Raw genomic sequence first — 19,723 nt, 5'->3', positions numbered from 1 at the left:
CCTGCCCTTCCTACTTTTTCCAAATGTAGTCCCTCCTCACGCTCACCCAAGGTGCCTTTGGGAACAGGGCTTAGTTTACACCTCTGGATTAGACAGTTTGACTCCCCCGAGAAAGGAAAATCAGGCTCCAGTACAGTTTCCTAAATAAAAACCTATWAACAACATTCCCAAATCTTGCAGATTATGGACCTGCAGCTGAAGACCAGCCACCTGCTGCCAGGGAATTCCCAAGCTGGTTTGGGGAGCCAGGGCAAAGTTTAGAAAACAGAGAGGCAATACCTTCACCCAGAGGAGAGCTGGAACCACAAACAGGAACTTGTAACTTGAAGCTCAGGCCTGGTGTGGAGACCTTGAGATCCAGTTAGGGAGCAAATCGGGTGCTGACATAATTACCMACAGGTATCTGCACTACATCTTCACTGCTGGGTATCTTTATCTTTTCATAACCATATCTAGACCCATGGAATGGGTGATTATAAAGTGATTTCCCCCAAATTTCCATTATAAAAAACATTTAGTTTCCAAGTCTCCACTAATGCCTTATTTGTGAATCAAACATAACAGAGAAATTTTTWAAAAAAGGTAAAAACATGTATATAATTAAAAATACAACGTATTTAATGCAAACATTATCAAATAGAGCATAAAAATTTCCTTCATTAAAATCACAATACCCAATATAAAAATGTCTCAGGCATTGCTATAATTTGTAAATGTTCCCTCATCCCTGAACACTCCAAAGCAGAAATAAACACCTGCAGGAAAGGAAACTTCTGGAGACACAGGACATAATAAACACACCAAACATCCAGAAATTTGAACCTCAGAATTTCACAACTGCCATTCTGAAAAGGCAGCTAAGTGAATACAGTCAAGGATTCCAGAAGAGTTTGGCTTACAAGTGCCTTAAAAACTCGTCCAGTGYCACCCCCTGCCATGGACAGGGACACCTTCTGCTGTCCCACAATGCTCCAAGCCCCGTCCAGCTTGGCTTTGGACACTTCCAGAGATCCAGSTGCTGCTACAGCTTCTCTGGGCAGCTTCCCTGTCGGGACCGGGATTGGACCTGGCCCGGTCCCACGCCGGGATCGGGACCGGGATCCGGACCGGGATCGGGATTGCAGCCTGCTCGGATGCCATGGCGAGCGCGAGGCTATGCGCCACCACAGGCCTCACCTCCCATTGGCTGTGCCGTTGCCATGGGAATAGCCAGCGTCGCCCATTGGCTGTGCCGTTGCCATGGGGACTGACCCCGCCCTGCGCCCACGCGCGTCTTCGCACTATGGCGCCGCTTGCCGGAGGGAGCGCGCGGGCGGCCTTACTTCCGGGAGAGACCGGAAGTGAAGCGCGCGTCGCGCCGGAAGCGCGCCCGGCGGCTGCCGGGAGCTGTAGTCCCAAGGGGCAGCCCGGCGGCGGCAGTCGCGGTGCGGAGGTCGGTGCGGGGCGGACGGGGGTCGGGCTGCGACCCCCGGGGAGAACCGGGGAGCCTGCGGGGGCGGGATGGCGGCGGAAGGATGGGGACGAGCGGGGGATGGCGCCGAGCAGAGCAGGGTGAGGCGGGCAGGGCCGTGCGGGGCCGCGGCCTGTGCGGGCGGGGCGGCGCGGGCGGGGATGCTCGGYGGCACGGGGGATGCTCGGCGGGACCGGCGGGGCCGGGGATGCTCGGGGGGCCTCGGGGATGCTCGGGAGCGCTCCGGGGCACTGCTCCCCGCGGGCCCTGGGCGAAAGGCCGGCGGGGAGAGCCCCGGGAAGCGGCTCCGGGAGCGCGGCTTTTCCCGGAGTTCTCATCCCTGCTTTGGGAAGGCTTTGCTCACGAACAGAGCTGCTTTCCCGCAGCCCMTTCCCACTCCTGCCTCTCCGTCCCCTCATGTGGCTCTCCCCGGTGTCACCGCTGGCCCCGACTTCCCCCCGTAGCCATGGGAATCGTCGCTCCGGGTCACCCGTTTGGCCCCGGTGCTCCCGGRGATGTCCGAGGGCATCCAGCGTCCATTCCCACCTCCAGCCCTTCATTGTCTCCCCTTCCAGCTTGTCAGCAGCGAGAATCCTGCAGGGTTAGGCTTGGTAAGGAAAGGTTTCCAGCACGGGTTCGTTGCTTCTTTGGCCCAAATAGCCAATAGTAAAAAAAAAAAAAATAAAAAATTACTACTTCAAGTGGACTCTTGGCTCTGCCCGGAGCCTGGGGCAGGGGATCCTTGGGGCTGCATGTGGAAGACAGCAGGATTTCTCCTTTGTTCTCTTCACAAAGCACTCGGGGCTCTGCCTGTTCCAACACTGCTGGAATATCCCAGCAGCCAGTAATCAGAATTGCTGTGATTTTCCCTGCATTTCTCTTGTGGATGTGGTTTTCCCTCATGTAGCTGTTTTCCAGTGTATCAAGGAAACCAAAAAAAGTTCCAATTCCTTCCCATCCTTTGGGATTTTATCTAACAGTTTTCTGTGCCACATTCCTTGGTTTCACTCTTTGCAGCAGAAGCATTGAGTCTATTCCTTACAAACTTTTTGTGTCTCTTKTCCCATCTGGGACTCTGGAATTTGCTGGGTGTGAGGCACAAGGCCTCATGGTCCCATGGATTTTCATTCCAGCTGTACCATTGCCTGTTCTGTTGTCATCATGTTCCATTTCTTCCCCAATCCAGTGTCCTGGGAGCTTTCACATCTCTTCTATTATCAGATAAAATACATTTTGAGTTTTTCAGTGTCCCCTTTCCATGCTGGTCCTGCATCCCTGTGTTTCTGTGYGTGCTGGAGCAGCTGCCAAAGTTGGACACTTCTTTTTATTTGGGATCAGGATCTGCAGCAACAAAGCCTGGGATTTCCCCAGGGCTGCTGGATGTGCTAAAAGTGATTCCCAGGTCTGGATCTTCGGTGTCCAGATTCAGCAGSTCCTTTATTCTCCTCACTGTCTTGCCCCACTCCCACCCTGGGGATCTGCAGGCAGCATTATACAGACAGCTGGGTTGGAATGTTGCTTATCCGAGGGGATCTCAGTTGTTCATCTTGGAACCTCATCCCTGGAAGGTTTTCARTTTTTTATTTCCTTGAGCAGAAAAGACCACTTCCATCAACTTTGTCTTGCAAACAGCTCCTTCTCTTTGGTCATGCTTAAAAATTAGGGGGGAGGAAGCGGCCAATAGCTGGGGAGTTGGATTCACTGCAGCCTTCCCCATCACACTCCTGATTTTCCCTCTCTAGTGACTTTGGGGGGTTCAAGGATTTTACTTTAACTCCGACTCTTTCCTGTCAGAGCAATATTGGACTCACACAATTCATCACAAATACCCTTGGCCTTAAGGCAGTTTAACCCAGACTGGTATGATCCCTGTGGAAGGGGGYGCAGATTGGTGTGTGCTCCACTCCCTGCGATTCCATTGGCATTCCTGCCATGGCTGGGCTCTGTGGCTGAGCTCTCCAGCCTTGGGAATCTCACTCCAGGACCACAAAAGAGTTCCCTGACTTTGTTCCCTGCAGTGATTTGGTTACASCAAAGACATTTCCCACTTGAAGTTCACCACAGTACATGTGGGGTTTAATTTTTGCAAAGTCAAATAATTCTGGTTTTATTTATTTAATTCTTGGGAAAAGCCCGGGTGAAGCCCTGGCAACCATGGCAGATTGCTCTCTGTGTGTGTCTGTGGGGAGGCAACAATGGGCAAAGTGACCCATCCAGAGATGGGAGCAGAAAAATGGGGTGGGTTTATTTGAAGCCTTTTTTTTTTTTTTTTGCTGCTGAAGTAATTTTGTCTTATTGAAAGCAAAAGTGAATCATTTGAGTGATGATTGTAGGCTATTAATTGCATGCACAGGAAGTCATTGATAGGGACAGTTAATGTCCACAAAATGCCTGAATATCCTGATTTGGAAGGAATCCACCAGGATCACGGAAGTCCAGCTCCAGACTTTAACTTTGTATGTAAATTGTGACCTTCAATCTTCACTCATCTGATCCAAGTTTGTTAGAAAATCCTTGTTACTGTTTCCCAGAGCTCCTACAGTGTATTTAATACTTGGCATGACAGATAAAACACCCCAAAACAAAGTTGCTTTTGTCTTATTTCAGTCAAAGTTATTTTAGTAAGAAATTAAATAGGAAGTTTAACATAGTTTCAGCGAAGAATGTTATCAAAAGTACAGTTATGTTCTYGGGTTTTTTTGCCTTTAAAAAGGGGAATGATGTCAATAATCTACTTAATCCTGGCCTAAAAAGCTTTTAAAGACTCTCATTGTCACCACTGAGACAAAGCAGAAGCACCTGAAACATTTCAAAGGCAATATCAATTCTAACTTGCTGTTTCTTTGTGTTCCTTCCTGCTGTCCCAGGAACCCACCCTTTCCACAGGGATGGAGATGTTCTCGTTGAATTCCCTCAAAGGTAGGACCTGACACAACCTTGGGTTCTTCTTGGGATTTTTTTGTGCTTGGAGGTGTAGAGCTGGAGCAGGTGGATGAGGAGTTAMTTTGTGTTAAGGAGAGAGCTCAGTTGTGTCCTGGTTGGTGCAGCAGTGGGGGAATGTGGCAGGAACGCTGGGACCAGGAGGGACAGGACAGGATTTCAGGGAAACAGTGGAACTGGGCAGCCGAGGAGTCCTGCCATGTTACCCACAGAGACACTGGACACTTGTTTGCTGTTTAGCTTCAAGTACAGGTTTCTTCCATTTTAGTTTTATCCTCCTAAATATTCCTGTATCCCTCAATACCAACTCCATGAGCTCTTCCTCCTTGGGATTTGATCCTTTAACACCTGTCACTGTCACCATGGCCCTTTTTCCTGGCACAGCTTTGCCAACCTTCTTTTCCACCATATTTTGTCCTAAGAAATCCCTCCAGTCACTGCTTTCTGTCTGTGGTTCTTTCCTGAGCTCTGTTACTTGGTCTTAAAGGATGTGGACAGAATGCAATGAAATATTCCAGCTCTGGCTGAAGCAAAGGGATCTCCCTCCATCCCAAGGAATTAATCCTCCTGCTTTGGCACTCAGGAAACCCAACAGTGAACCCACCATTCCTGTCACTGCCCTGCTGAACTGGGGGTGCTGGATTTAAAGCAAAAATCCCAGAATTCTTCCCATGTCCAGGGCAGGAATTATGTATGAGTCACTTYAGCTGGGAATTAACCCCTCTCCTCCATCAAGTCATGTGAGTGGGGTTGGAGTCTGGGTGGAGAGAAGGAGCTTTCCTGGTGAGGGCTGGTGGTTTGTCGTGGCCAGGCTGGGTTTGGGACTCGGGATGCTCCAGCCCTGGGGATAAAGGAATTCGTTAATGAAACTTGGCTCACTAATGAGCTGCTGCCTCTGCACAGGCTTGGCTGGAGGGGCTGGTCCAGCCCAGCTCATCCCAGGAGCTGCCAAAGCTGGGAGATGGCTCTGGAGATCCCGTCTGTGCTGGCTAACGCTCCTCTCTGCAAAATAAAGATATTTGGAATCGGCGGCTTCCGGAATTTTTTAATAAATTGAGTCTTCACTGCTGTTTCTGTGCCCACAAGATAATTTTTATATCATTTTTGGTGACAAACCACCAGTCCTCCTCACCCGTGACTGTTCTGCGCAGTGGGACTGCCTGTCAGCCTCTTCTCCCAGTTTTTCCAGCCCCCTGCCCAATTGTTTCCAAGGTTTCTCCCAGCTTTTCCACCCCCTGCCCRTGTATTTCCAAGGTTTCCCCATACTTATACTTCACTCACGTATTTTGTGGCTCTGCTTTGCCTGTTCCAGCCACAGTTCCCATCTCCCTTGGGGCTTCTGTTGTCTCCCAGGTTCCTTCCTGKATGTCCAGGACTTGAAACAGCTCCATGGCCGTGGTTAGAATTTGTGTTTCTTCCCTGCTGGACAGTTCATTGCCTCTGCTGGATCTGGGGGAATGCTCCATCACGTTAAACAGTTTCTCAGATCTGCCTTCCCAGGAGGATGTAGGAATGTTGTCATGCTGTTCCCAGCCTCCCCTTCCTTCCAGTCTTCCTTGAAGCTTTTGTTTCCAAACCACCTCAGTTTATTTCTGAATAAATAGTAAAAATAGTAAAAAAATAAAAATAATAGTTGGTGCAACATGCTGTCACAAGATGAACACAGAATTAATTCCCTTAAATTAAATGAGTTGTTTCCCTTTTTAGTGGTCTGGATGATCTTTGGATGATTTTTGAATGAACAATCAGTTTTGAATTCTTTTTCCCATTTTAATGGACCAATACTCTTAAAATTTGTGATCCAAGTGCCAGAATAACTTCATGTCTTTTTTTAAAAAAAAAGTGTATTTTTTGTGTCATCTGGTGCTGTTTCAAGATCTGGGTTTTTGTTTCTCTTTTTTTTTTTCCTTTAAAGTAAAAGAACCTACAAAGACAAACCAGCAGTGAATTATGTTTCTGAGAAGTGAACACAGGAAAAGGCAAATTTGGTGTAGTAAGAGTTTTTTTGAATGATCAACTCTTCCAAAGTTKGGGATCTTTTTATACAGGTTTTATTTGATAACTTTATTCTTCTTGAACCTTTGTTAAACTGAACCATGCCATTATAAAAGTCAGTATTTTTTGTCTTATTGAAGATTTCTCTTTCTGATTTAAAAACAGACAAACAAAACCCACTTAYTTTTTAAACCCTTTTTCATCATGATGCTTAACCAGCCATTGATGGAAATTTTCACTTTACACAAAAAATATTCAGTAAYAAAGTCTTTGACATAAAAATGAGACCCTGATGTAAAGAATCACAAAAGTTAATGGCAATCCCAGTACAACCAGGGCTAATAAAATTTATAAACATTAATTGCTTAGAAAAATAATTAAGATTTAAATAAATAAACAATCCTGTAGGGTTAGAATTTCAAGCAGCTGTACAGCCTTGAGAATTTTATATCTGGATATGAAATAACTTATGTAGAACTGAGTGACAGGAGGACTCAGTGTTGGGAGAAGTGGGTAAAAGGGAAATGCTGACTTATTTTGTAAAGATTATAAGATCTTTATTAAGATTCTGATTTTAGATTTTATAGATTTAAGATTTTGGGATCTTTAGAGAGACTTGTAAGATTTTACAATTTTCGGTGTTTATCTTAAAAATTAGCAACTACTGGGCTGCAGGATGACTTGGTTTTTAGGAATCTACCTGACCATGACTTGGCTGGTTTCTGGATGTGTGTTTGGGTGTGTGGAGCTGGAAACAAACCCCAGAAGARTCTGGGGATTTCTCCCTTGGAGTAATACCTGGGGTCACTCATATGGGACCATCCCAGAGTTGGCTTTGYCCAGAGATGGAAAGATTGAGAGGAAAATGTGTGGGATGAAAGCCAGGGCAGGGAGATGCTGCTGAAAGCAGGAAAATCTCTCTGTGTGCGTGTTTTCCCTCTAATCAGGGAAGGTTAATAGCGATCCATAAATCCAGGGACAGGCTGGGGTTGTGTTGGGAGAGGCATCTCCGGGATCTGGGAGCAAATCCCCCCTGCCTTTGTGGTGTCGGCTCTGGGAGAGGGCAAACACCCCGGGATGGGGCTGAGCCCCCCGAGCCCTGGGGCCGTGTCCCTGTGCCCCGGGCCGGGCCAGGGCTCCGGGGGGCACAGGAGCTGCCGCAGCCGCGCCACGATGGCTCTGTGCGCTCTGGAGCTCCACGGCCTCCATTGCCTGTGCTCCCACGGGAATGCTGCGGACTCCTGGATCCTGCCACAGGCAGGAGAGCAACTCCTGCTCCTTCTCCTCTGCTCATTTCCCTTTCCTTCTCCTTTTCCCTCCCTCCTTTCCCTTTTCCTTCTCCTTTTTTACCCCCTCTCCATCTCCTCCTTTTCCCCCCTCTCCTTTTCCTCATTTTCGTTCGTTTTCCCTCTCCATCTCCTCCCTTTCCCATCACCTTTTCCCCTCTCCTTCTCCTCGCCATTCCCCGTGGGACCCGAGGCCCGGCTCTCCCCGGGCCGCTCTCGGTCCTCCCGCCCGCCGGGGGGCGCCACCGCAGGCACGGGACGGCCCAAGATGGCAGCGCTGGGGCTGCTGCTGCAGGCGGCGGGGCCGCTGCGCCTCTGCCGCAGCCCCCGCGGGCTCTGCCCGGCCTCCCGCGGGCTCTGCTCGGCCTCCCGCGGGCCCGCCGAGCCCCGCCGGGACGTGGAGGAGGAGGAGGAGCCCGAGGCGGCGCAGGGTGAGCAGCGGAGCCGGCCGGCGCGCGAGGCCCCGCGCGGCGCTCGCGCAGCGGAAGGGAGGGGCGAGCCCGGGCCCGCGGCGGGGYGGGGGAGCCGCCACATCCCTCCCTCTCTCCATCCCTCCCTTCCTTCCCGCGGCTCCGCCGGGACCGGGATGCGCGGCCAGGGAGAGGAGCCGCCGAGCTGCGCAGGTACCGGGGGACACCGTGGGGGGACCGCGGAGCTGCTTTGTGGCCGCCCCGGCAGCCCTTTGTTGGCCGGAGTTGGGTTTCCCCGGTGATTCTCCTCAAGGTCGCCGAGCCGGGCCTGGGTGAAACTCCGGCCGCCTCCCACCGCTGACGCGAGAGGAAAATCCCCCGTGGAGATTTGGCAGGGAGAGGGGATGGGTTGAGAACCGCTCGGGCGCCGCCGGGCAGCGCGGGCCGTTAGGGCCGTTCCCCGCCTCTCCCGTGCGCGGGATCCCGCTGGATCCACCTGGAGAGCCTGGGAAACGCCGATGGAGAGACGGTCAGCTCTGGAACATCAGGCCTTTGCTACTGCGGCGTCCCTAAATCCAGCCAGCKGTGATGTCTCTGGCCAGAAACTGGAAGATTTTCCGTATTTGGATGTCAGTGGTGCGTGGGCCCAGGTGGGAAGGGTGGATGCCTTCCTGCAGCTCGGAATTGTCACTGTTACAAAAGAACGTTTAAAACTCGGGTTTGATGTCGTGTTTTGAATCGCTTTTTGTTGGATTATGGAGCGTGGAGAACACTTGGAGCTTAGAGAGATGCGAGTGGTTTTGTGCCAGAGGTTGTGGCTTGAACCATTTTCCTTTTGATGATCACTGTTTTGGTTTCAGTTTTCTTTCAGGGCCTGCGTTTTGGAAATTCAGGGTATTATTCCTTTAAAACTTTTTCTCTCAGCACTCATCCTTCTGTGTTCGGTGCTGCCTTCCCACCCTCCAGCATTTTTTAAATTATTATTTTCTCTGTAATTTCTGGATTCTTTGGGTCTTGGTTCCATTTGCCTTTCAGAAGTTGCTGAGCTTTATCTTGGAGTTCAGAGTGGGATGTTCTTTTAATTGTAACATTCAAGCTGTTCAACAGAGCAAATTAACTCCCTGCTAAAGCAAGTGCTAAACCACCCCAAATGATTGTTTAATGAGCTGCTTCAGGTGTTGCCTGAGAAAAGGAAAGCAGGATTGTGGTTTTTTTTTTTCTTTCCTCTTTTGTATTGCATCTTCAGCACTCCTTTCTAATGGGTTTTCGGACAGTATTTTCATTTTTAGTCTTTGGTTCACTCCGCCTCCCAATTTGTGGGGTGGATTGACCATGGAAGGCTCTTATGGTGGGAGTTTGATGGTACTGGAATTGTTTGCAATATTTGATTTGTTTTGGATGAACAAATAAAAGCCCTCAGAGTCTCGTGAACCTGCCCTACCTGTCCAGCTGCTGCTTGAAAACGTGGAGACTGTAAATGTAATTTGAAAAACCTCTTTCTGAGGTCAGTTCTGCTTCCTCAGCTTGTCTCATTAGCTATCCTTGTTTGGCTACTTTGTTATTAGTCTTGGATACAAATATGGAAAAATCYGCTCGGACCCGAGATCATCAAAAAGTCACTGTTAGATCCATGTTATTATGTGAGGCTTCACTCTTTTGGCTTAGACAGTGGGGTTTGGGGAGCTCAGTCACTTCCCCCTCATTCCTGAGGATGACGTGCCCCTGAGCTTGGGTTTGCTCCAGGAACCTTTTTCTGTCACAAATTAAATTTGTCCTGTAGAACCACAGCACAATTTGGGCTGGGCTGGAGCTCAGGATCCCTTCCTGGAGCAGGGCAGGTTCCCAACCAGCCCAAGTGGCTCCGAGGGGGAGCTTGGTCACTGCTCCTTCTCCTCAGCTGATCCCACTTGCTTTTGGAGGAGCCTGCTCAGTTTTCCTGATTTTTAAGCTCTTGTTCAGCCAGGAGCTGYGTGTAGGTTTTATTCTGTGTGTGTTGAAAGGAGCCTTGGTCAGGATTGCTGGAGATGGTTTAAAACCTCCCAAATTCCCAAAAAGTCATGTTTTGGTGTGCTCCAGGCTAAGCTGCCRGGTGGAACCGTCTGTGTCTCCCACCATCTCCACAGTGGAACAAGTCTGGGCTAATTCCTTATGAAAGGGATATTATGGAGCCACAGGGTTTTTTGTTCTTTTTTTCCCCTGGGAATTTTTGATGTGTTGGAAACACTTTTGGATTTATTACCTGAATTCATTATATCTTGAGAAATTTTGTCTTTCATAGTTTGTCCTTGGTGCTCATTTGTTGCTTTTACAGGGAGTAGTATTGGAGGGAAGAGGGAAATGAATGGATCTCATTCTGSTCTGTCCTCCTTGAACAAAACTTTGGGCTGTGTTGTTTGTGCTCTGCTACCTGAGTGTTTTCACTTCTCAAATTTATTGAGGTTTGCAGCAGGCTGGGCCACTCCAGCTGGGTGGTTTGTTGGTTTGGGGGTCTGGTTTTTGTGTTTTGCTGTGCAGCTTGGAATTATCCTGGACTTTCACAATCAAATTAAACTAAAGCACTCACTGGCTTTGAGGAACTTTAATTAGTTAATTGGCTTCTTTGATAGCCCCACCCTGACTTGTCTGCTCTCCAAGACAGGCCTTTAATATTCCGTCATGATCTCAGAGCTGTGGTTTGCATTTCATGTATGGCTCTGGCTTGATTGGGATTGGGTATGAAAACAGCTGAGGTTGKGGAGTATTGAGTTGTATTCCTTGTGCTCCCACTGACACAATTCCCACCCAAACATCCAGTCTCAGCTGTGACAKAACTGAGACACTCCTTGGAGGAAGATGCTGAGAAATCCAATTTGGCAGGGAAGGGAACATTCTGCAAATCCAGTCCTACAGTTTGGTGTTGTTTCTTTAAAAGCTGCAAGGGAGGGATGGCTTCCTGCAGGATAAGATCCTTTTAGCTCTGGAATTGGGGACAAGAATGGGCTGAAGGTGATCCATTAGCCCTTGGCACAGTCAGATGGTGCTGCTGATTGTGGCATTGTCAGCTGGGAAGAAAACATTGTGCCTTGTTGGGAATTCTGAGCCAGAGCTGTCACCGGATTGGTCTTCGTTAGTCAGGGATCCTATTTTACCCTCTAGAGCAGATTAAATATTTAGTATTCACCAAGGATTCACCTCTGAATGTGGGAAACTGCTTCTGTCATAAGTAATTACATTTGGGGGGGGGGGCATTAAAAATATGTGCTTCTTGCACTTCTTATCAYAGAATTTTCCTCCCAGGTTATTGTTTTTGAAAGAGGAAGTAACTGGAAGCCAAGTAATCAGGCTGGTGCTGGAGATTTGCTTTTTGCTTTTCTTTTTTTTATTAAGTGAATTGAATGGTGCGTTTGGGAGTTGTGTTACTGCTCCTCTCTCCATTCGTCCCACCAATGTGGAATGGAACTGCAGAGTGCCAAAATCTTGGACACTTTACCAGTTTTCCTGAACAGGCTAAAGTCTGAATATAGAGGAACTTGCTTGARTAGATAGAAATAGCACATTTGCTGCCTAATTACTGAAGTTTGGTTTATAGTTTTTTGTTAGGCTGAGACCATTTTCGTGCTCACTTGGACAATATGTAGCAGGTAATTAAYGGACAAATAGTGATCATAAATCAGAGTAATTCCTGAAATTCCTCTGGAGTTATCTGAGGCTACTGAAAGCATTTCTGAAGCTCCAGGTGGTTCTGTTATGGTTTGCAAAAAGAAGTTTCAAAACTGACTGTATCAGTAAGTCTTCTGTGCTGAGCTCTGGATCAGCCTTTTGGGTTTTGCTGGAGAGGGTGATGAGATCASCAGTGGCCTTTGGGTCTCTCTTAGTCTAGTGTCCACAGCTGACAGTGTCAGGCCTGCAGTGGCACAGCAGAGCTCTTTGCCTTCCCTGAATCTCCTGTGGTTTCTCTGTTGCTCACTTTCCAGCTGGGCCTTCCTAGGACATCATCATAATGAGCAGCTTCTCAGAGAGCATCTCTTCCATGTGCTGTGTGACAGAGCCTCTCCTAAAGTCTTGTTGCCTTAAGCATGCCTGGAGGTGTCCAGGGCCACATTGGATGGGGCTTGAAGCAACCTGGGATAGTGGAAGGTGTCCYTGCCCATTAGTTAAATGAATGGAAGACCTTCAAGGATCTTTCCAACCTAAACCATTCWGGGATTCTTTRCAGTTYCTATGAGTCTTCATGACMGTAACTYCGGAATCAGAGTTTCCAGCAGAACACGGTGGCACATCTTGGCGATGCTCTAATGAGTGACTGTTGGCTCCTTTTTTCTCCTTGGATTTGGTGGCGCAGTTGGAAATTCCCATTTGTGGTGGTACCAGKGCTCTCTATGCTGGCTTCTGATTCATTGCTGAAACTTGTCCTGGAAGGGAATTTAGAAACCCTCTGAAGGGAATGTTCACCCCCAGGGTGATCTGCAGGGAGGTTACCCAAGTCCTGGTGGCCTGGGGAGCATGTGTGTAGKATAGAGGCTGAACGTGGGATGAGCTGTGGTTGCTGCTGCAGAGCAGGAGATCCTATCCCTCTCCCTATTCCCTTGTGCTGGTTTTGGTCCCTGCAGGACTGTGCTGGCTGATTTGTGAGCCCAGCAAACACTCTGTTTTTGCTTTTTGAGTATTCTCTTTTCCTGCCTTGGTTTTCTGTGGGATTAGAGCTGTGGATCCTCTCCCTRCACATCTGGGTTTAGTGGGAGTTTTGGAGCTTGGGAGAAGGGGCAGCTGCCCCTCTTCTCACCAGGGAGCTGTGAGACCTCSCTGTTTGTGAGGTGTAGGAACATCTGGAATTGTTACCACATGGATCTGATCTCAYTGAACCTGTTGCTGGAAATAAAGGCCCTGCCCCGTGCTGGCCATGGCAGTGATGCTGGTGAAAGGAACAACTCCCTCACCACAGACACTGCTAGAATTGATCAGGGAGGAGGCTGGGATGGGAGATGGGTGTGACATGGCTCTGTCTGAGGCAGTGGGAATTTACTATCGTTATTTTTTTAATGAGTGATTTGATCTAATCCTCAGCATCCCCTCCCTGCTGTACCTTGAGTAGCATTTCCCTGTGGGGGCAGGGGCCAGTCCCACCTGCCCTCTGTCCTGCTGCCCCTGCGGCTGCTGCAYCTCCAAACAGTGTTGGCAACCTTCTTTCCAGGGGATTCTCTGGGTAATTAAGTACTAAACCACATTCCCAGACTCTAATCCAGCCGTCTCAGTCATTTCAGGAAGAAGTCCTCAGGCATTATTTCATGTTCCTACCATTGGCTGATCTCATACGTAACTTGTGAGACCCTGGATTTTAACCATGGCTGGAGGGGACATGCAAACACCCGAAGTGTTCAAAGTTGTTATTGCTCTGTTGGGTTTTGATATTGAGGAATGACAAACAGAGCTGGTGAGGAAGTGGCACCGGCTCCATGCTGGAGCTGGACATGAGCCCAGTGTATGCGCAGATGGGCAAGAGGCCGATGGCCTCTGGGCAGTGCCAGCCCCATCATGGGCACARCCCCAGGGCAAGGATTGTCCCCCTGTGTTGGCACTGCTGAGGGACCACCTCAGATCCTGGGGGCAGCTTTGGGATCTCCTGACAGGAGAGACCTGGAGGGGCTGGAGCATGTCCAGGGAAGAGACCGGAATTAGGGAAGGCTCTGGAGTGCCAGGAGCAGCTGAGGGAGCTGGGGGGACTCAGCCTGGAGAAAAGGAGGCTCCGGGGGAACCTTATGGCTCTGCACARCTCCCTGACAGGAGGGGACAGCCAGGAAGGGGTCAGGCTCTGCTCCCAGGGAACAGGGACAGGAAAGGGAACGGCCTCAGGCTGTGTCAGGGGAGGGTCAGGTTAGACATCAGCAGGARTTTCCCCATGGAAAGGGTGGTCAAGCATTGGAAGGGGCTGCCCAGGAAGGTTTGGAGTGCCCATCCCTACACTTGTCCAGGGGAGGCCTGGACGTGGCACTCATTGCTCTGGGCTGGTGACAAGGTGGGGATTGATCACAGGTTGGATTTGATGGTCTTGGAGGTCTTTGCCAACCTCGCTGATCCATCCGTGACCTTGCTGATGCCTGGAGATGCTGTAGGTGAGGACTGAACACCTCTGCCTGTTCCCCTCACCGTACCCTCCGAGACCCGGCTGTCCCAGTGCCGCAGGGAGCAGGTGTTGGAACATGTCTCTGGACAGGACTGCACAGGAACTTGCAGACATTTGGTTCCTCTTTGTTTTTTTTTCCAGATTCCAGAGACTTACTAAAGGAATTTCCACAGCCTAAAAACTTACTCAACAGTGTGATTGGCCGAGCCCTGGGCATTTCCCATGCAAGGGACAAGCTGGTGTACATCCACACTAATGGGCCAAGGAAAAAGGTAATCCAGTGCTGCTGGAAAGGTGTTGGGAATAGAGTGGGAAGGGAGCCAGGAACTGCTAATGTGTAAGTAGCTTTCCTGGAGAAAATCACAGAGAGTTTTAATTTTGCATAAAAGTTGTGTTATAATATTTCAAGCAAGAAATAGTCTCACCTCTTCTGTTTCTYCTGATTTTCATGTGCTTTAACAGGTGTATAAATGCAGGTGCTGTCCCTTTTTTCGTGTGGGTATTTTTCTCTTAGGTGGCTTGCTGTATCTGGCCTTTCTCAGCAGAAAGACACAGAGTCTGTGCTTAAAGGTGTCCCACTACTTTAGAAAATTAATATTTAAATGCTGTATTTTAGGCCTTAGGAACCCTAGATTTGATTGTAGATTCCAACTGAACAAAGGCCAAAGCCTAAAATGTCCAATTGCAACCAGAAAAGAGGAGTTTGTTTGCAATGGGGGAGGCTTCTGATAGTACTTAAGAGCAGAATGAAACCTTTTAAATGAAGCAGAGGAATTCCAATTTCCAGTCTGAGCTGTCACTGGGATGTCAGAGGCCCAGATCTGGATCTGGGCTGTGAAGCGAGCAGGAATTCTTACCTGACAGTGCTCCATGGTCAAGGCTTTGTCTCCTCCTGTCACACCAGCTCTCATTCCACAGTGAAAGTCCTTTCCAGCTGAAGTTTAACTGTAACGTACGTTCCAGGAAAAGACTCAGTTCTAATGGATTAASATTTTCCAATAACATTCTGTCTAAAATTTCCCAGACAGTTTTTATTGCCACATCCTTTATAGGCATCCCTGGATTTTAGGGGGTACATTAGTAATGGTTACTTTAGAGTTCTTTGTTATTTTTGTTTTTCTTGTGTTTTCTCAAGCAGCAGAGCAGTTTCCTGACTTAAATTTTGGAAATACCATAGCCAGTGCCTCATCCCTAAAATTTTGAATACCCCAGGCAGTGCCTCATCATTTTACTTTGTGTAATTGGTTCCCATTCTTGCCAGCACTTGAATAGATTAATGTGGAGAGTAACTTCAGATTAAAACAAAAAAGTAAACCAGGAAAACAATAAAAGAGCTCTTGGAAAAAAATGAGGGTTGGGTTGCAAAGAAAAACAACCCAATAAACAACCCAGCAAATGTGAACAGGACAGGTCTGGAGAGCTCTTGCTGGATGTGAGCAGGGGTTTGTGAGCACAGGTAATTTGGCCTTCCTGAGACACCTTTTTTCCCCAGTAGATCTGGGCCTTTCCAGGCAGAGCCCCGAGGCAAAATCTGTAGCAATTCCCTCCAGAGAGCCGGGTTCAGGTGGCAGGAAGGCAGCCAGCCAGGTGCAGGCTGCTGGAAAGTCAGGAGCCTCTGCTCCAGCCTTGGAGGTGGGGCTTTCCCAGCCGATCTAACGCTGCCTTTCATCTGTGCTGCAGAAACAGGACAGAATTCCTTAGGCATTTCCCTCTTGGAGCCTTGTGGCATCTGCAGGGCCGGGAGCCAAGCAAGCTCTCGATTTGGAGCACTTCTTCAGAGGGCAGGGTTCAGCTTTCAGCATTCTTTGCCTCTRCAGGTTTTTAGTGCTCCCATCCAGGAAGATGCTCCCATGCAGGAGCTGGAATGGGGCTGTGGTTCTGCCAGTGCTTACTGGGCTGRAGCTGGGTGCTCCTGTGCCTGATGAGTGCTGGAGTGCCTGGGAGCTGAGGCAGAGCTGTGCTGGTTACATTACAGTGAGAGTGCAGTCRGGAAGATTTCCTTGGTGTTGCAGCTGGAAACGTGTTGGAACTGGATGTTGCTCCAGGGCACAGTCTGATATGCTGCAGTGTGCAGAGGGACAGTCCTGGAATGGAATTGTTCCTGGAATGAGCTTCTGGCATTTATCCTTGGAGCTGACATGCTGTGACTCCACAGCCCTTGCTGCACCTCAGCCCTGCATCTCCTGTGGGGCTTTGGGATGTCTGTGCCCTGCTCAGGCATTTCATTCAGTGCTTCTGGAAGAGAACTTCCCATGGAGGGACTGGACAAGCACTTGGTTCACAGTTTTCTTCAGTATTTCCCTTCTTTGCCTGGAGTGCAGAGATGGTTGGAGTGGGTGTGCTCTGGTGGAGGGGAGCGCTTGTCCTGGCTCATTCTGTGGTTCTYCTTGGCTTTCAGAAAGTCACTCTCCATATAAAGTGGCCAAAGAATGTGGAAGTGGAGGGCTATGGGACCAAGAAGATCGATGCGGAGCGGCAGGCGGCGGCTGCAGCATGTCAGCTCTTCAAGGTGAGTCCTGCTGTGTGCAGCCTGGCCCAACACACCCTGGCCTAGTGATGGGAATTCTTTCATCTCCCTTTGCCTGTGCACTCCTTAGCTGGCCCATCTGTTAGTCAAGGGGGAGAGGGTGAAGTCTTGAGTCTGACTCCATTTGAGTTTAAAATCCCACTTGCTTCAGGTAGTCCTGGTCTTTGTTCCTTTTGTCCTGGACTTTAATCAACTCCTTAGTCTGAGTATCTACAGCGAGTAGAGCCGTATATTTTGCTCAGGAAAACGTGTTGTGGATGCTCTGACTGTGAGACAGATTTTGATTTGCTTGTAGATCAAAAAGCTGTGTGAGGAAATAACCAGCCTTCAGAAATTCAGGAGGGCACTGTGAAAATGCAGCTTCTTCTGCAGCTTAAGATGGTCCTTTAATCCTGGGATCAGCAAAACTCATTTCACTCACTGACTTCATTCCACCTTATTCAGTCAGCTTTCACTGGGAATACATCCTGGTTTTATCCTCCTTAGTCAAACGTTGTTCCCTGCTTTCTTGGAGAGCCTGGAAAGTTTTCAAAGGAAGAATACCCTACTGACACATTTTCCTCAGATTTTGGAAATGGCTGAAGTGTACTTGAGCTTAGAACTTGAACCAAAACCGAACTCTCTGAAACCATRGATTGAGCATGCAAAGCTTTCTCTGCCAGCTAAACTGGAACCTGGCAGAAGAACCTTGTGATGGGAGGCCTTGTGTGATCACTGCTATAGAACCAGCTATAAGTGCTGCTTTAAAAAGTCATTGGTTAAAGAAATTAATAGTGTCTAATTAGTGCAGTGAATGAATACAGAGGCTTTGAGTAGAGCAGCGAGCCAGGTGAACTTTTGCTGTCTTAGGCACTCCCACAGTACAAAATAATACAGCTTTTTATAGTACAGGGCCATAAAGGCCATTAAAAGGCATAAAACTGCAACTTTTAATTTAATAAAATCAAAACTAGAATTTATCGCAGCACTCTGGGATGTGCTGCTCTCTGGATATGTCTGGAGCTTCCTGCAAGGYTCCGTCCTAAATGATGGTGGTAGGAGAGTTTTTAATTACTGCAGGCCTGCTTCAAAATCTGCTGGGTTAGGGACGTTTTCCTGCTGCTTGTACAAATAACTCTTCCTGGGAAATGGAAGGAGATGAGCCATTCCCTGAATTCTCATCCTGTATTGTCCCAGATTATGCTAGTTCAGACTAGCCTTCCCAGAAAGATAGATTGCATGCTCTGAGGGTAATTTCAAAACTTGAGAGTGCTTAAATATAGCTGAGAGTTTGTAAAATTCCAATAGATCTCTGCCCACCCTTTCTAAGGGGCTGAGGGTTGTGCCCTGGGAAGGGAGGGCAAGCACCAGATTCCCGTTGGTGGAGAGCAGTGATGGGGGAAAGTTAGGAGTTCYGGTAAATGCCTTTCCTTGCTCTCTCTTTGTGTGGGGAAGGAGGGGAGTGCTCCTGTGCTGCTGTCTCCAGCAGAGGGTGGGTTCCCAGAGCTGCTCTGTGTGGGTTCCCAGAGCTGCCCCGTGTCTCTCCCACAGGGCTGGGGCTTGTTGGGCCCCCGGAACGAGCTCTTCGATGCAGCCAAGTACCGGCTGCTGGCCGATCAGCTGGGCTGTCCCGACGAGCGCTGGTGCTCCGAGGGCAAGTGGCGCTCCAAGTCCGGTCCCTCCCTTGCCGACCTGTCCACCTGCTGGCGCCGCATGGAGCCTGACGAAGCCATCCAGCCCATGGAGCAGGGCAGGATGCCCAAAGCCATGAGGAGAGAGGAGCTGGAGGAAGGGGAGCTGGAGGAGGGGGAGCTGGAGGAAGGGGAGCTGGAGGAGGAGGCGATCGATGTCTCGGATTACCTTCCCATGGCACACCAGGACCCACGGACCCCGGGCAGAGACGCCAGGTGGGTCTGGCTGGGAATGCTGAGCCAGGGCAGAGGGAAAGGGAGGGTTTTCCCTGCAGCTGGGGGGGCCTGGAGATGGGCCAGAGCAATAGTGGGGCAGCCTGGTCTTGAACCCAGCTGCCGTCCAGGGAATGCATAAGCTTCTTCCCTGCGGCTCTGCCCGCTGGAGAGACTTCTGCCAGTCTGGCTACCTGCCTTATTCTTCTGTGACTAAAGATGCTTCCATCCCCAGAAGTGGTGCATGTGCACTTACACCACATTTTGACCACCCTGGTTTTGAGGGCAATGTTAAATCTTCTCCTTTTCATCTCCATAGCTGTTCGCTTGAGTTTATGAGCACAAATCTTGGATTTTTAATAGGTTGCAGGAACAAAATCTGTGGGAGATRTAGGTGATGGTGGTTATTTCTAGTGATGGGTTGTTTAATTCAGAGTAATTTCTTAATTAAATCCATGCTGATGCCATCTTTACACCAGGTAGCCTTGGTGTAAAGGTTTGATCATGCCATAGCAGGTGGCTTTGCTGGGCTGGGTGGTTGTGACTGGCAGATTTTAGTAGCAAGGGACAGCTAGACTCTGCACCTGACCAGAGTTACCTCGGCTTTAACTGTGTAGTTTCAGAGTCAGTAGTGCTCCTGGAGTAGGTCTGAGCACAGAGAGGGCATTTGTACATCCAATTCTCTTCACCTTCCATGCAGCCGAGGAGGGAGTTCCATTGAAATGACAGACGACAACACTGCCATCCGTGCCCTGACGCAGTTCCCACTTCCCAAAAATCTCCTGGCCCAAGTTATTCAGATTGCAACCTCTTCCTCCACAGTCAAGGTAAGGTGCTATCTGACCCCTGCCAGGGATGAAGCTCAGAGGCTCCAACTGGAATCACTTTGGACACTTTGTTTGAGCAGCAGAGCTGGGAAGACAAGGGAAGTTAGAACTAGATCTAGAGAAATCAGTGTGAACAGCGAAGAAAAGACTTTGTGGGGAGAATTAAGGGAATGTCTTAATAGAACCATGAGGAATATTGCTCCTGAGGCCAGGGCGGTGGAGGAGCTGCTGTGTGGATGAAGGAGATACTTTCGAAGGTTTTCTTTCCCCATATATCTGCAACAAGCACAAGTTTGTGTTTCTGG

General features: G+C 49.1%; 1 protein-coding gene across 5 annotated transcripts in view; it reads left to right on the top strand.

Annotated features, from left to right (window-relative positions):
- Positions 1–1,351: 1,351 nt before the first annotated feature.
- DHX30 (DExH-box helicase 30) overlaps positions 1,352–19,723 on the top strand; it is a 30,675-nt gene continuing 12,303 nt past the window's right edge. Inside the window, exons 1-6 of one of the 5 annotated variants that reach the window (XM_057367866.1) lie at positions 1,352–1,432; positions 4,318–4,369; positions 14,323–14,453; positions 16,580–16,690; positions 18,239–18,594; positions 19,292–19,418. In XM_057367866.1, the coding sequence (XP_057223849.1) occupies positions 4,339–4,369; positions 14,323–14,453; positions 16,580–16,690; positions 18,239–18,594; positions 19,292–19,418 (756 nt within the window). In that variant the 5' untranslated portion in view covers positions 1,352–1,432; positions 4,318–4,338. Of the gene's footprint in view, positions 1,433–1,485; positions 1,552–4,317; positions 4,370–7,924; positions 8,103–8,163; positions 8,295–8,522; positions 8,718–14,322; positions 14,454–16,579; positions 16,691–18,238; positions 18,595–19,291; positions 19,419–19,723 lie in introns of those variants that run through there. The other 4 variants (XM_057367864.1, XM_057367861.1, XM_057367865.1 and 1 more) reach the window with 4 other exon arrangements.

The sequence above is a fragment of the Malurus melanocephalus genome, unplaced genomic scaffold (assembly GCF_030028575.1).
Source record: "Malurus melanocephalus ecotype Western Australia unplaced genomic scaffold, MMel_1.1 scaffold_86, whole genome shotgun sequence".
Classification (NCBI taxonomy): Eukaryota; Metazoa; Chordata; class Aves; order Passeriformes; family Maluridae; genus Malurus; species Malurus melanocephalus.
Note: the sequence above shows the minus strand (reverse complement) of the source record. Positions and strands in the feature narration are given on the sequence as shown.